The 15948-nt window shown below is 43.1% G+C and overlaps 1 protein-coding gene across 1 annotated transcript in view; it reads right to left on the reverse strand.

The window, feature by feature from the left end:
- Positions 1-15948, reverse strand: part of IGF1R (insulin like growth factor 1 receptor) — a 649229-nt gene that overhangs the window by 26246 nt on the left and 607035 nt on the right. Inside the window, exon 18 of the mRNA XM_069222768.1 lies at positions 10729-10839. Within this exon, the coding sequence (XP_069078869.1) occupies positions 10729-10839 (111 nt within the window). The remainder of the gene's footprint in view (positions 1-10728; positions 10840-15948) is intronic.

Here is a 15948-nt window from a genome sequence, read left to right on the forward strand (position 1 = left end):
TTGAAGTTGATTATTCAAGCAGGGGAAGACATAGATGTGTTAATAGCTGAGGTATGCTGTAACTACTGCTAGAAATGTTGTGAAGATCCTAGGGGCGGTTGTTACCCTGAATGGTAAAACTCTGAACTGAAGTTTCCCGGCAATGACAAATCTGAGGTACTTTCTGGGTGCTGGATGAATGGGAATATGAAAGTATGCTTAATTTAAATCTAGAGCTCTCCTGAAGTTGCCTTGCAGTAACAATAGAGTGACATCCTGGAGAGTGACCACATGGAAATACTCAGAGAATGTAGAGGTTAAGTGGTCTGAGATCTAGAATAGGCCTGAGTGACGCATCCTTCTTTGGTACAAGGAAGTATAGAGAGTATACTCCTAACTCTTGCTGTGAGAGAAGAACTTGTTCTACAGCCCCTTTGAGAAGAAGGGATTGTACCTCTTCTTTGAGAAGAGTAAGATGTTGATGGGAGAATTTGTAAATCCGCAGGTGAATGTTTGGAGGAGTGTAAGAGAGCTTCAGACAGTAACCATGCTGGATAATTGAGAGAACCCATTGGTCTGTGGTGAAATCGTCCCATTGTGAGAAGAAATGTTTGGGTCTTCCTCCTACTGGAGAGGTGTGAGCCAATGGAAGGCGTATTTAGTCACAGGTGTGCAGTGGAGGCAGATCCTCTGAAGGTGGATGCCTTTCCTTTTCCTTTGTTGTTTGCACCTCTATAAGAGACTTTAAAGGAGCCTCTATTATAGAAATGGGTGCCTTGCTTACTTTGAGAGGTGGTGGGCTCAGTAGAAGATTGCTTGAAGTCTCCCCTGAATTGTAGGCGGCAAAAATTACTCCACTGTGGTGTGTTGAGTAATGCCCCCATAGCCTTTGCTGCCTCAGAGTCTTTCTTGAGGTTTTCTATGGTGCTGTCAACCTCTTGACCAGAAAACATCTTCTCTATCAAAAGGCATGCTGAGATCTGCCTGCTGAATTTCTGGCTTGAACCCTGAACATCTAAGCCAAGCATGTCTTTTGATGATATACTAGTATTAATACTGCATGCTGCGCTACCTGTAGCATCAGTTACACACCTGATGGAATTCTTTGAGATGGTTTAACTCGCAGAAGCTATCACTTGTGCGCTTTTTCGGTGTTTCTCTGGAAGGTACTAGAGAAGCTCCTCCATTTCATCCAAGTGGGCCCTGTCGTAGTGTGCGAAAAGTGCCAGTGAATTGGCGATATGCCGATGATTTGCAGCTTGTGCAGCCACACTTTTCCCTGCTGCATCTAGTTTTTTGCTCTCCTTAGCAGGAGGTGAATCTCCAGTGGATTGGCTGTTAGCATGTTTTCGTGCTGTGCTAATATTGAGTAAGGAGGGATTTGTGCATGTATAAATACAGGGTCTGCAGGTGCAGCTTTGTATTCTGCCATTGGGGTGTTAACTGTAGACTTAACAGGTTTAAAAAAAATATAATTGGCATGTCTAAGCATGCCAGGTAGCACAGGTATAAACCGACTTTCTTTATGTGTGGTATTTAGTGTGTCAAAGAGGAAATCCTATTCGCTAGGGTCAGTGTGCATGTGGACCTTGTGGGATGAAGCTGCCCTTGCTAAGACCGGCTGATACGATGTTGTGTCTTCTGGAGGTGATGGGCATACTGGATATAGATCAGGGTAATTTGGTAGAGTGAGATCATATGAATCCCATGGGTCAACGTCCATTGGTATGCCCCTTAAACCCTCTCCCTGAGGTGGAAGTGGTTCAGTAATAGGTGTAGGAGAATGGGGAGATGGTGGAGGTATAAAGGAAGCACAGGAGAGGATGGGGAAGAAGGCCAAGGTCGAACTGGAGCCTTGTCTTTGGAGGCCTTTTTAGGTGGATGAACAGTGTCTAAGGACTCCTCAAATGTAAGCTTTCTCTTGATTGGAACAGGGGCTGAGGCAATTATTCTCCCTATTAATTTTTGAATATGGAGCTGACGAGTGTCCATTATGTCCATGATGGACTCCATTGGTGAAAATGTTCCAGAGAGTGACTGTAGTCTCGGGAAGCACAGTCTTATGCTCCGAAGTTTTCTGAGTTGAAGCCTTGTGTCAAGTGGGAGCCGCCAGCTCCAAAGCCGATGTGGTGGGCTTTTTGCTTGGTCCCGAAACACTTGGGTCGGTGGGTCTGCTCGATCCCGAGGCTGTCTGGGATGTTCCAAAGCCAAAAGGTTGATGCTGAAGACATCTTGGTCTTGGCCATTTTCAGTGCTGAGCCAGAAGATGGGGCATTCAAAGGTATTTTTCAGATCCAACCATGGCCTGAAGGCAGTGGCGGTCTGGCAACCTGCTTTTGGGACTTTTTTAAAGTCTTTGTACAGGGAGTAGGGGCTGTTGTACTTACAGGTTGCACGGAGGTAACAGGTTGACTTTCAATGTCAGACTGGATGCCCGACTCAGAGTCTTCTCTTGCAAGTGCTCTTCCCCGAAGATATCCGGAGTGGTGTCTGGTGTTTTCGACTCCATCTCCAATCGATGTGCTCTTCGGTCCCGGAGTGTCTCTTTTTGGTCAAAAGGAACGTCAAGCAGCCTTGTTCACTGTGGTCCAGGGAGAGTCACAAGTTACACACCAGGTGTTGTTTGGTGTGTGGGAATTTCGAATGGCATTGAGGGCAAAATCAAAATGGAATCCGTTCCATTAGCCCTGCATATACCAACACCACGTGGAGGAGTAGGCCGAAGGCTTGCACCCCAACGGGTCAGTAACAGACTCCCGGTGCAGAAAGTTGAATCAACTACGAGATATTGAGAAGACACCATCGAATTACAATACCATTGCATACAGAAAGATGGGAGAGAACAGTTCGGAATAGACCGAGCCGAGGAATACCGGAGCGAGAGGTACACACAACCGAACCCGACTGCGAATAAAAAACAATCTAACAAAGAACTCAATGCCCATAGGCAGCATCACCGAGAGGAGGACTCTCTCGATCTTGTTACTCAAAAAGATTCTTCGAACAAAAACAACTTGTAACAGACTGGACCAAACACTAGATGGTGGACTTATGCAAAGCATGTGTATCTACCGCCACATATGCCATTGAACATCAGTTTTCAAGATACAAGTTGACATACCCTCTAGTCTATTAAACCACGGTAATATGCCTAGGTAAAATATACTATCTGCGAAAAATAATTTTTTCTCCTTTTCAGAAGCCAACACTGTAAAACTGGTTCAGAAGCAATAAATACACAATAATTACATTCACATTTTACTTAAACCAGTTATTTGTGCAAGAGATATAGGATTTCAGTGACACACTGGTTTGGCACAAAGAAATAGTTTCAGCCTTTAACAAACCAATAAGGTCAACAAACACTGCATGAGTTTCCATATTAACCTCTCTTTCAACAAATGCTAATGAGAAGCATCTTAACATATAGTAAGCATGCACAATAGCGGAACAAGCCTTCTCAGAGAGTTCTCTCTGAGCGCAAGAGTACATAAAACATTCTTCAGTCAATAGTACGGTATTAAGCGACAAGTAAGGGAACTTAGAAGCACTGCTGAATCAGCACCTATGAATATTCACTTTTGCTTTAGAGTATTCCATCCAAAAGCAAATCTAAGTGGGGAAAATAGTGGTATCTCTTGTGGTAGCCTGTCCTTCTCAGCCTATTTCAAGAGCTGTCACAACATCCTTTCCAAACAAGATCCTGCCTGGACCCAAGGTAAACATGTTGCCCGTCTGCACAACTATTGTATCATGATGCGATCTGAGATACGACCTGTTCAACTTGGGTAGGTCTGTATTGTTGAAACTTCTGTGGCCAGACAGAATAAAAGTAGGTTTAAAAATCCTGTTTGACATTCAAAGTCCCTCTGTCAAAGTCTGGAACTCAGGGTCCACACATTTGCCATCGACACCTGGCTACAGACACTGACTTTTGTCCTCCATATATTTGCTCCTCTGATCAAAGGACAAAGCAGAAAGTCAAAATAAGGGAACAGCATTTGTATAAAGTGCCTCCTCATTTCAGCATCAAGTTTTCACGGATCTTCAAACTGAACTCCTAATGACTGACATATTTCACTAATGACCTTTGTATAAAACTACTATATAGAACACTGTGTAAAAACCCTGATTTTGCATATCTTCTAACAATGGTTTACAACACCACTCGTTGGTCAATCCGGTATTAATTGCTGGGAATTTTCACACTGATTTCTCATGCCGCTGTCCTTCCTCATGACCTACAGTGTATGGGTTTACTTAATTTATTCTAGAATACCACATAGGTCACCCATAGTAAACATGTCAACTGGAAATGAGATTTGGCCATAATACAGGATGCACTCATTTCTTCAACTCCGCGACAATACAGATATTTAAAAAAACAATGTTTGTGGTATAATTACTCTTAATTCTCTGATGGAAACACTTAACATAGCTTACACAGAACTCTGTATATTATTGGCCACTGTGTGAGCTCTAAAATCCAGGCACTCATCACTCTGTGGAACATATTTACCCACACACCTAGTTTATAAAAGGCTCATTGTTTTGTAATACCAGGAAGAGTCACATCACAGGGACTGACAAGCCAGCCTGGCCATTCTCTTGATGTGTTTGCCTGTACCTCAGGCAGGAATACCCTTCTCAGGTGTAACAAGAACCAAATGAGTATACAGATGACTTCACTACTTAGGTTTTCAAAAGTCTTCAAGATGGAAACGATCAGCTTGGGTCCTATATCACAAATGTAATTTGTTGTACATGTAGAGTTATTTCAAGTGCTCTTGGCATTATAAATGCCTCTCTAAGGTAAGGTTAATTGGAGCAGATCAGGACATCACTAAATCCAGCTATTGTTATTAATCTATTCACAAGACCAAGAGCTAGACGGTGGGACCTCAGGCGTGTCACAATATAGCCAATTTAAGAACATTCAGGTACCTTAGGGTACTTGACACCCATTGATCATGTTTCCATTTCGGTGCCATGAGACAGTCAACACTCTGGGATACCACTTACAATCCAAAGGTCATAATGGCCAAAGAACTTGCTGCAGTGCTCCCCCTTGGTGTCCTGCTCACCTCTGATACAGTGGAACATTATCTGCTCATCTGTACAGCTTACATCCATAGAATAGGTTAAACTCTAAACATGTGCCATATGTGTTGGAGTGAAGCAAAACTTAATGGCTACTTACATGTAGGAGCAGTTTTGCAGCTTGAAAACGTTAATGGATTTATATGTTGTGCATTATTCCTCTACCTAGTGTTGGGTCTTCGATTCCTTTTGTACTCTTTCTTTTTTTCTCTTCTGGTGGTGTCAACCATTTAGTGTTTTGCCTTTCCCTCCCTCTATGGGAAGCCCCGTTGCATGGTTGCCATCTTCAGAGGTTTTTTTCTCTCATTTTGGCAATTACGTTCTTAATGTGGTTCCCAGTATTTTCCAGACCTTCCTATTCTTCAGCCTCCTCGTTTCTGGAGTTGGGTTTTTGTGGGGGATATGGAGGGTCGCATATGAATCCAGAAAATTCTTCAAGCTGTAAAACTGCTCCTACAGGCAAATCACCATTTAATTTTGCAGTGTGACTCTTTCTTGGATTCACATGTCGTGCATTAATAATGTAGTGATATCCCCCTCCCAAGAGACTGGATGGAAATGAGTTTTGAGGATGGAAACAGGCGCCTTAGTACTTTCTGTTTCCAAGGATATCCATCCTGTAATGTTTTGTAAGGGTGTGTACGGAAGACCATGTGGCTTCCATACAGATGCCTTTAATGGAAACATTCACTAATAATTCTTGTGTGAGCTCCTCTTACTTGCAAAGTGTGCTCTTCCTCTCTGTCCCAGTGCTACACCAGCTATTTTGTAGCATTTCAGGATTGTCTGGACTAATCACCCTGAAATGGTTCCTTTGCTGACAGATGCACCCTATTTGTTGGTGTGAATAAACTGTAAGAATTGGTTTGCTTTTCTGACCTTCCTCGTTACCTGTAAGCAGCACATGACCACCCTTCTTAAATCGAGTGTCTCTATTTAAGGTTCTTTTTTTATGTATTTTTAGAGCTTAAAAATTGCAGCTGTATTGCGTGATTGTGACATGCCCTTTAGTAGGAATTGTGGGTTTGTTCTCATTACCACTCTGTCCTTGTGTACATTTCGGGTACAAGTGAAGTTTTTGTGGTGTTTTGAGTGCTAACAATTCACTAATTTTTCACAGACATGAAGGCGATCAAGAAGGCAGTCTTGAGTGTCAGCAATCTAAGGTCTGCTTTATGCATCAAGGCTAATGGGTGATTTCTGAGATGTGTTAGCACTACGTTCGACCTCCACAAAGGGACTGGAACTGCTCTTGGTGTGGCTAGCATCTATGCTAGAAGGTGGGTGGTGTCTTGCATCAAGTTATCTTTTACTTGTTGTCTGCCACTAATAAATGAACCTGCTACACTTTGCTGTGTAGCACTTCTTTGGGCTTCCTCTTCTGGCCTCCTTAAGGTCCTCTGTGGGAGACCTAGGTGGGCAAACATTAATGTCCTCGGGGACAATGCTGCCAACCTGAGCACTGTTGGCTCCAAGTGATATACTTAGCCTCTTTTCATTGTTACCAAATCCTGATGACGTTTTAGTCTTATTACCCTTCCCTGTGCTCTGAAAAGCCTGTCTGTCTGTCCCACCGAGGAGAGATGAGAACCAGTGCCTTGGACACTACTATGCATCTGTTTAACACCAATAGTATCACTGGAATTGCGAGAAATCGTATGCAAATCTTCCTGACCAGTCTATCGACAGGAAAATCCCCTCTGACCACTGGTGTGGGCATGTGGACTTTTAAGTTATGGCATTTTGTGTCCTTATGACAGTTTTATGTTCTACTGCCATTGTCCAAACTTTTACTAGCCAATTGTCTAAGAAGGGGGAGACATGTACTACCAGTCTTCTCATGTGAGCTGACGCTACAGCAAGTCACTTTGTGAATACACTTGTTGCAGACTTTATCCTGAAGAGAAGAACCCTGATCTGGTAAAGTACCTTGTCCACAACCACTCTCATGAACTTCTTGTGTTCTCCATCAGTAGGCATCCTTGAGATCTATGATTTCCATAAAGACTGCCTTCTCTACACAGTAGGATGACCTGAGCAGAAAAACTATCCTGAACTTTGGCTATTTTACATTCATTTGAGGCACACAGGTCCAAAATGGGTCTGAGGGTGTTGTATGGGCTCAGTACTAGGAAGTAAAAAGAGTAGGCCACTTGGTTTTCCTGTCCATTTTGAACCCTTTCTACTGCAAGTTTATTTAGTAGGTCACTGACCTCTTACTGTAGTCGTAGTCTCTTATCTTTGTGTAGCGCCTTGCTTTTGGCCTCATGTTTGATGGAGATTTTAACAGTTCCATACAATACCCATGCAGTATTATGTTTAGAGTCAATATAAGGGGGATAATCTTTTTCTACTCTCGGAGGAAACCTCTGACTCTGCCTCCTGAAGGGGTTGACTGTGGAAAGAGGCATGATAGCAAGTCTCTTGCTTGGATGTCCTGCTCCTTGCAGAGGGGCACCTCTTCCTCTATCGCTGCCTTGAAAAGTCTGCGTTGATGTGCTGGGGTATTGCCACTGAGGTAATATGCTTTGTGAACTGGCCTGAGGCACAGAAAAAGGTGTAAGGTTTATTAGACTGCGAACCTCGCCTTGTCACCACACCCACCCACTCAGCCGGCCACACACTCAACGCCATCTTCTCCTCCAGCAGCCATGTCACCTTCACTCACACCACCGAACTCCACTGGACCGACCACCGCTGTGTTTATTTTTCCTTCCAGAAACCCACCACCAACAGCATCGGATCCCTCACCGCAAGTGGAACAAGATTTCCAAGGACTAATAGATCTCCCACCTCATCCACGCCCTACCACCAAACACCATGGATCCCAACACCGTCGCCCTCAACCTCAAGCAATGGCTCGACGTCTGCACCAACACCCTTGCTCCACTCAGGAATACCACCAAAACCTGCGCCAACTAAAAAGCCCCCTGTTTCACCGCAGACCTTCAGGCCTCCAAGCGGGAATGCCGGAAAGGCGAGAAGATCTGGCACCTAGAACAAACAGAAAGCAACCACGCCGCCCTCAAATCCGCCATCCGAAAACATCACCAGCTCATCTGGACCACCAAAAGATCCTTCTACAAAGAACGAATTGACAATAATGCACACAACAGCAAGGAGCTCTTCAGCATCATCAAGGAACTCACCAACCCCAAGTCCTGCTCTGCCAACCCCTCCCCCCACTCACATGACCTCTGCGACTCCCTTGCCACCTTTTTTCACCGCAAGATCACAGACATCCATGGCAGCTTCGCACCGCCGTCCCCCACTACCACCACCACTGCCAAGGTCAACGTCAACGCACCCATCCACACCAACATCCTGAGTGCCTGGACCCCCAGCAACAATGAGGAAACCACCAAGACCATGAGCACCATCCATTCCGGATCACCCGCTGAGTCTTCCATAAAGCCAGCTAAATCATTGCTCCCCTGCTCCTTCGAGACCGCCATCTTCACGGAGAGCTGGAAACACGCCGAAGTCAACGCCCTGCTCAAAAAGCCCAAAGCCGACCCGAAGACCTCAAAAAGTACTGGCCCATCTCCCTACTCCCCTTCCCTGCGAAGGTAATCGAGAAGATAGTCAACATCCAACTATCTCGCTTCTTGGAGGACAACAGCCTACTCGACATCTCCGAGTCTGGCTTCCGCAAGAACCACAGCACCGAGACTGCCCATAATGCTTGAATTGACGACATCAGGAGCAGGCTCGACAAAGGTGAAACCATTGCCCTCATCCTTCTTGCCCTATCCGCAGCCTTCAACACCGTCTGTTACCACATCCTTCACACACGCCTCCACGACGCCGGAATCCCCCCACAGAGCCCTGGATTGGCTTTGGCTCACATCCTTCCTCTCTGGAAGAACCCAAAGAGTCCGCCTCCCCCTTTCCTGTCTAAAGCCACCAAGACCATCGGCGGAGTCCCCCAGGGATCCTCACTCAGCCCCACCCTCTTCAATGTCTACATAGCACCGTTCCCCAACATAGTCCGATCCCACGGCCTCAACAACGTCTCCTACACAGACGACACTGAGCTCATCCTCTACCTCACGAAGAACCCCACAAACGCCAAGACCAACCTCCACACCGGACTTCACGCCATCGCCAACTAGATGGAAGCAAGCCGCCTCAAACTGAACACGGAGAAGACAGATATCATCATCTTTGGCTCCACAGATCAGCATGGGACAACTCCTGGTGACCCACGCACGCAACCTCGGCTTCATACTGGACTCATCGCTCTCTATGACCCAGTAAGTCAACGCCATCTCATCCTCATGCCTTAACACCCTTTGCATGCTTCGCAAGACTTTCAGATGGATCTCCGTTGAAACCAGAAGAACGGTCACCCACGCCCTTGTCAGCAACTGACTGGACTACGACAACGCCCTATCCGCGGGAACAACGTCCAAGCTCCAGAGGAAACTCCAGCACATCCAGAACGCCTCAGCACGACTCATCCTCAGCCTCCCTCGCCACGAACACATCTCAGCTCACCTCAGAGACCTCCACTGGCTACCTGTCAACAAAAGGATCGTATTCAAACTCCTGACCCACGATCACAAAGCTCTCCACGACGCCGGACCTGCCTACCTCAATGAGCGTCTCAACTTCCAAATCCCAACACTCCAGCTCCGCTCTGCCATCCTTACTCTCACAACCGTCCCCTGCATCCACCAGACCACAACCGGCGGCAGATCCTTCTCCCACCTTGCCGCCAAAACCTGGAACTCCCTCCCCGTCAACCTACGCCTGACCCAGGACCTCCCGACCTTCCGGAAGCAGCTCAAGACCTGGCTCTTCATCAGTAGCCCCCCCCCCACCCTCCTAGCGCCTTGAAACCCTTCCGGGTGAGTAGCACACTTAACAAATTACTTATTGATTGATTGATTGGATGGGTAGGTTTCCATTCACTCTTCAGGAGAGCCATCTTCTATATTCTCCGGGCTATAGTGGGATCTAGTATCCTGTGAGGGAATATGGAGTTTGCTGAACAAATCAATCAGGAAACAGTACATCAGAAACCAAAACATGCTATTTTGCTACAGTAGTTCTGTATACATCAAGAGGCATATTAGATCAATGAACAATGAAGGACTGATACAGTGATAAGGATGTAATTCTGTACTTACACTATTGCTCAATTAAGTATTCTACATATTTACAGCTGCTATATCAAACTGCAACAAACGTAAAAAGTAAACATTTATTTTTAGCAAAGTACAACTATTTTGTTTGTAATTTGTTAAGAGACATACTTCAGCGTACACAATGCACTTTGGGGCAGTCTCAAAAACAATTCTGCAGGAATACTGCTGTAAGATTTAGTGCAAGTGCAGGCACCTGTAACAGACTGCTAGGCAGGCTCTCATGCACAGACAATGGACAGCCCATGTAAGAGTCCTCTGACATGTTGCATTCGAGTGAAAGAATGCGTGGGGTGTTCCAATGGAAGGAAAGGAAGTGTGAGTACTGAAAAGAAGAACTGTACAAGGACTTGTGACAAGGTTAATATGTTCCACTGATCAAGACTGTAAGATAGGGTTTTGTCACGTTACTGAGAAGGCATGAGAAAAGCTATTAAAACACAAGTTGTCCAGTAATGACTCAAATTTGGGTTCGACATAATACTTTCCCTTAACTAACCTCAGCATCTGTCCTTAAAGATCGAAGATAACTTTTGAGATCTCCACGCGTCATCAGTTCCATGATTACTAGGGTTGGTTGGCCCTGGGATACAACGCCAAGAAGACGTACCTAAACAAGGAAAGATTTGGAAAACTGAGATCACACATCAAGAACATGAACAAGGTAAGAACATCTGCCAGAAGACATGCTTGCAGGCTGACAAACAAAAATATCAAGCGTGCCAGAAATACTTTTAATTTAGACTTGACAAAGTCTGCAGGAGAAGATCTGGTTCTTTTCACTTATCTAACAGAACAATGAAAATACACACCGAAGACCAGACGGCATATGCTTACAAGCATTCTTGCTTGATGAAATTCTTGGAATGCATCAAAAGTGACATTCTACAAATGCAAATTCTACAATATTATTCTTTGTACAGATGACTTGCCACCCATACACCTCAAATGAACAGGTACTGGTCACATTGTCTTCACACTGTCAACTTCGGGACAAGTCAAGCAAGCCTGCAAAAAGCTCTGGACACTGAGAAACATTTAATGTTTCCTTCTTTAGATCCAAAATATACAGAACTATCATTGGCAATACGAGGTTCATGAAAATCACACTTTACAACCAACGTGTTCAATGTCCCTGTACCTTTAGAAACTAAGAAAAAGATGTGGTTTTGTTGAAATTATGGATTGTGAAAGCAAACAAATTGGGTGCTATGTTTTGAATTTCTATGTCTGATCAGTGACATGCATAATTTACCTGAACAGCAATTAGTTCACTGTGTGTATCGTAGGGCGGCTTCAAATATTTATTATAACACAGTGTGTTGCTTTTCAATCATCTTTAAAGCTTAATTGTACCCTAAGCCATAAGGACACTTATAATCCAATTGTATTATTCTATTAATGCTCTCTGCAGGGGTCTGCCTCAATAAGGTAGGTTAAGACACTGACAATGAGAATACAGATGTATTACTGATCTTTATGATGCAGCAATCATTTTTTCAAATGTATTACTCGATGCTTACTATTGCCTAGATGAACCCTGTTAGACACAGTACTTCTTATGTTTCGAGTATTGTTCTAACTAGAACTGTACAGAGGACTATACGATTAGTGAAGGTAAAGGAAAATATTGGCTACATAATTTTGGCTGAAAATGTGTAACGTATTTAAAGAGGTATTTCGGCCACATGATGTCAGTAAATATGTTGCAACTGACTATGGACTTCTCTCACTTCACCCCTTACTATTTTCCTCCACTGTATAATTACATTTCATTTCTACCTCTCTAATATTAACTCACCCAAAAAAAGCCCTCAAATTTTGCAATTCTTTATTGTAATGAAACAGATGCATGCCAGTACCCATATCCCACACTAATATTTACTTAACCCAGTCATATACTTTGACTTCGTATGTCTTTCGTAAATGAACAGTAAGATCCAGGGCATTACCACAAGCATCTGGGCTTTGGATGCCAATTGTGTCACTGAGATACGTTTCACCAAACTAACTATGATAAATCCACAATATTTAATTTCACGGAACCACACATTTCTTATGTGTCTTCACTTCATGCACAGCGATGGGTACATTTGCTCTTTGGAAAAACCCAATATGACTTACCACCACACTATTTGTATTGTTGCAGCCTGAGAAATCCCTAGGCAATCGGGCCACTGAGAGGGCGAAGCATGTGTCGGCTGCTTATTGAACACCACTTATATACATGTGTAATTTGATGGATGAACTCCTAAATAAAATGGAAATCTCTAAAAACAACAAAGGAATCTGCGCTTTTAGATTTTGGAGTAGATACACTTAAACGTATCCGCAAATATACCAATATGGAGGCTACCTAGGTCCAAAACACAAGAAGCGAACTACCCCCTCTGACTACGGATATTACTCAACGGGAAGGAGTGTTGGATCTTGATGCACACGACCACAACAATTTTTCACGCTTCCCTCACCTGAGCTACCCTTGACTGTCAGAACCAGCAAAGTAACAGGAATCTTTCTAACAACTGTAAAGAGCAAGGGAATAGTAGACTCAGGTTTTTGACACTTCACCTCTCAACAGAATCAAACAAACCCAATTTCAACTAAAAGTACATTTAAGGCTTTGGAGAGAGCCATCAAAAAAGAAACCTCAAAACAGTGGGAAGGAGCTTCACAAAAAAATATTTGGAGCATGATCTCATCCCCAGGGGACTAAGAATCCTAATATTCTCGCCCATAGAGACAACAGCCCTGGAAAAATTGAAACAATTGGGAGATAATCTACACACAGCATTAAACAACAGTCTCAGGCAATTGATAGTTATAGTGCAAGAAGAACTGACCATTACTAAAAGAACTGAGGAGGTAACTGGCAAGATATGACAAAAAAGAACCATGATTCTCAGCAAAAAAATGGACATATATGAAAAAGACATTATACAAAGGAATAACAGACAATCCAGACACAACCTGATTATCAACTTGAAAAGGTGTACACCTTTGCAAAGAAATACTACAATATTAAGACAATCAATGTTCCCACCGAATCGGCTAGCTCCTCCGAGATCACTCATTTCTCAGACGTAGAACCCGTACAGGAAGTGGATACCGAAAGTACCAAACGTCCAAGGGGAAAATGTTTACAAGGAGGTATGCACACACCTTTTAAGGAATGCACAAGACAACGTCACACGACCACCAAGTAGAAAAACCCAGGAACCAACTACTTCAGGGGTCCAGACAAGGGCCAAAAGCAAGGAACAAGCCAAGAACAAATCACGGACACCCAACTAGTAGTCAATCTATCAACCAAGGATTTAAATATGACACTTACTCAAATACTGAACAAAAGCCTTTCCTTCTGTCCAACAGCTACATGGGACTTGGTTCAAACTAAGCTTAATCTGTTAAGTTCATTAGGAGACTGAAACAGCAATCCTTTCTTGCGGACAACCCAAAACCAGTGACCTTACTGTTTGGGAATTTGAAACCATTCACTTACTTGCCACCCTGTTGAAGGATGGCAGAGAAGATTTAAGCAGCTCATTTGCAGAAACAGCATTTGAATAGAGGATCAATATTTCACACACTAAAATCAGTAAACTTCCAATAAAATCCAGCTTTACATGGATATTACCACCAGGTAACCGATATTAACACCTGGCAGCTAAATTTTCTTGTTCCACACGAGTGGTATGGTATCTCAACAAAACACCAAAGATACATGTCCAAGAGAAATATCATTCATCAAACATCACTTACAAACAATGTGAAGCTCTGAAAGAACTCCATCAAGACAACAGTATAATAATAAAGGAGGCAGATAACGGTGGCAACGTTGTCATACTTAACAAAGATGACTACCTTCGGGAAATTTATCAGCAATTGGGAAACACTACCTACTAAATGAAACGTAAACACTCCAAAGAACGTGGTACAAAGAAAATTGGGAGAACTTCTCAACAGTTGGTACAGCAAGGACCTTCTCATCTTGGAAGAAAAACAGTACCCTTACATCAATCATCAAGTTACTCCAACACTATACGTACTTCCAAAAATCCACAAGGTGGGAACACCACCAAAAGGAAGACCTATCATTGCTGGAACAGATTCGGTCTGTTATGGTCTGGCAAAGTAGATCAACTGAGAACTTGAACCATTTATGCAGAACCTTCCTACTTACATTAGAGACACCAAAGACATTCTCCAAAAACTTGAAACCATTGAGTGGCAACCGTACTACATATTTGCCACCACAGACGCAGTCAGCTTATATACTTCAGTCAAGCACCAGGATGCCATAGAGGCAGTATGAAAATGCCTGGCAACAAGAACTGTATATGATCTAGAAATAAACCAAATCATTATTGAAATGCTTGAATTTTGCCTGAAAAACAACTTTTTTCTTTTTAGAGAAGAGTTCTATCTACAAGAACAAGGGATGGTGGGAGAGGGGACTTGTTTTGGCCCTCTGCATGCCTGCCTCATCATGGGAGAGGTTTAAAGATATTGGTAAAGGAATGAATAATTGGAATCTCTCTCTAGCAACATCATCTTTCGGGAAGCTATATAGAAAATATCTTGCTTATTTGGCAAGGCCTGGAATCACACTTAAAACAATTAATCAAAAGTTGTTTGCTGAATAAATGGGTTATCACTGTGACCTACACAATCTCAAAGGAGGAAATAGAATTCTTGAACCTTAACCTATACCCCGATCAAAACCAATTACAAACAAAAATTCACAGAAAATCGACCACAGCAAACTCAATTCTTGACGCTAACAGCTTCCACCTACATAACACCTTTGCCAACATCCCCACCAGAGAATACAGAGGCGCAAGAAGAAATTGTAGGAAACAAGAAGGGTACAACCAGAAATCTACAGAAATCACACTAGGGCCAAAAGGGATATTAGCCAAAAACCTGCAAAAAATTCAGCAGCAAATTGCAATTACAAACCGGGACTCTCTTCTGCAAAATACTAAGCACACTAACAACAAACCAGCAATTCGCCTCATTACCAGATACAGCAACGGCCATCAGCATATCAGTAGGATATTGCAAAAACACTTGTCACTTCTTACAACCAACCAAACCATAATGGAAGACATTAACACCTTTCCACAACTAAGTTCCAAATGAGTATCTAACTTAAGAGTGAAATGATGTCCTTCCTTCATGAAAAGAAAGAAATAACTGTCTGGAACAACCAGGGGGTGGTTTATATCTGTATAAATTGCTCCATATGCACATTATGCACATCAAAAGTCAAGGATCTGACAATAAATGGTTAACATTACAAAATACAGAATTTATCAACTGCGAAAGTCCAAATGTGGTCTATTTAAAAACATGCCCTTGCAACCAACACTATATTGGCAGCAGCAGGCGGCCATTAAAACAACAAATCCAAAAGCATTTTAACAGAAAATGGACAATTTCTACCACTGGTGGAGCACTTCAATATACACCACCCTCACCAAAGCACCTTTTCTTTCTGTGGACTGGAAAAACTGAAACAACATCCCTGTGGGAATCTGGAATTGAGATTATGCCAAAAAGGGTGCTCTCATCATAAGATTTGATGCAGTACAGCGAGGACTGAACAAAGACATTGAATTATATTATTGGCTATTGGAAATATGGTGTGGACACTAGATCAAAATGATTTTACTGTATAAATGATATGTTACTCTAAATAATATACATGTCCAAG

This window comes from Pleurodeles waltl, chromosome 3_1 (genome assembly GCF_031143425.1).
Source record: "Pleurodeles waltl isolate 20211129_DDA chromosome 3_1, aPleWal1.hap1.20221129, whole genome shotgun sequence".
In the NCBI taxonomy this organism is placed as follows: domain Eukaryota; kingdom Metazoa; phylum Chordata; class Amphibia; order Caudata; family Salamandridae; genus Pleurodeles; species Pleurodeles waltl.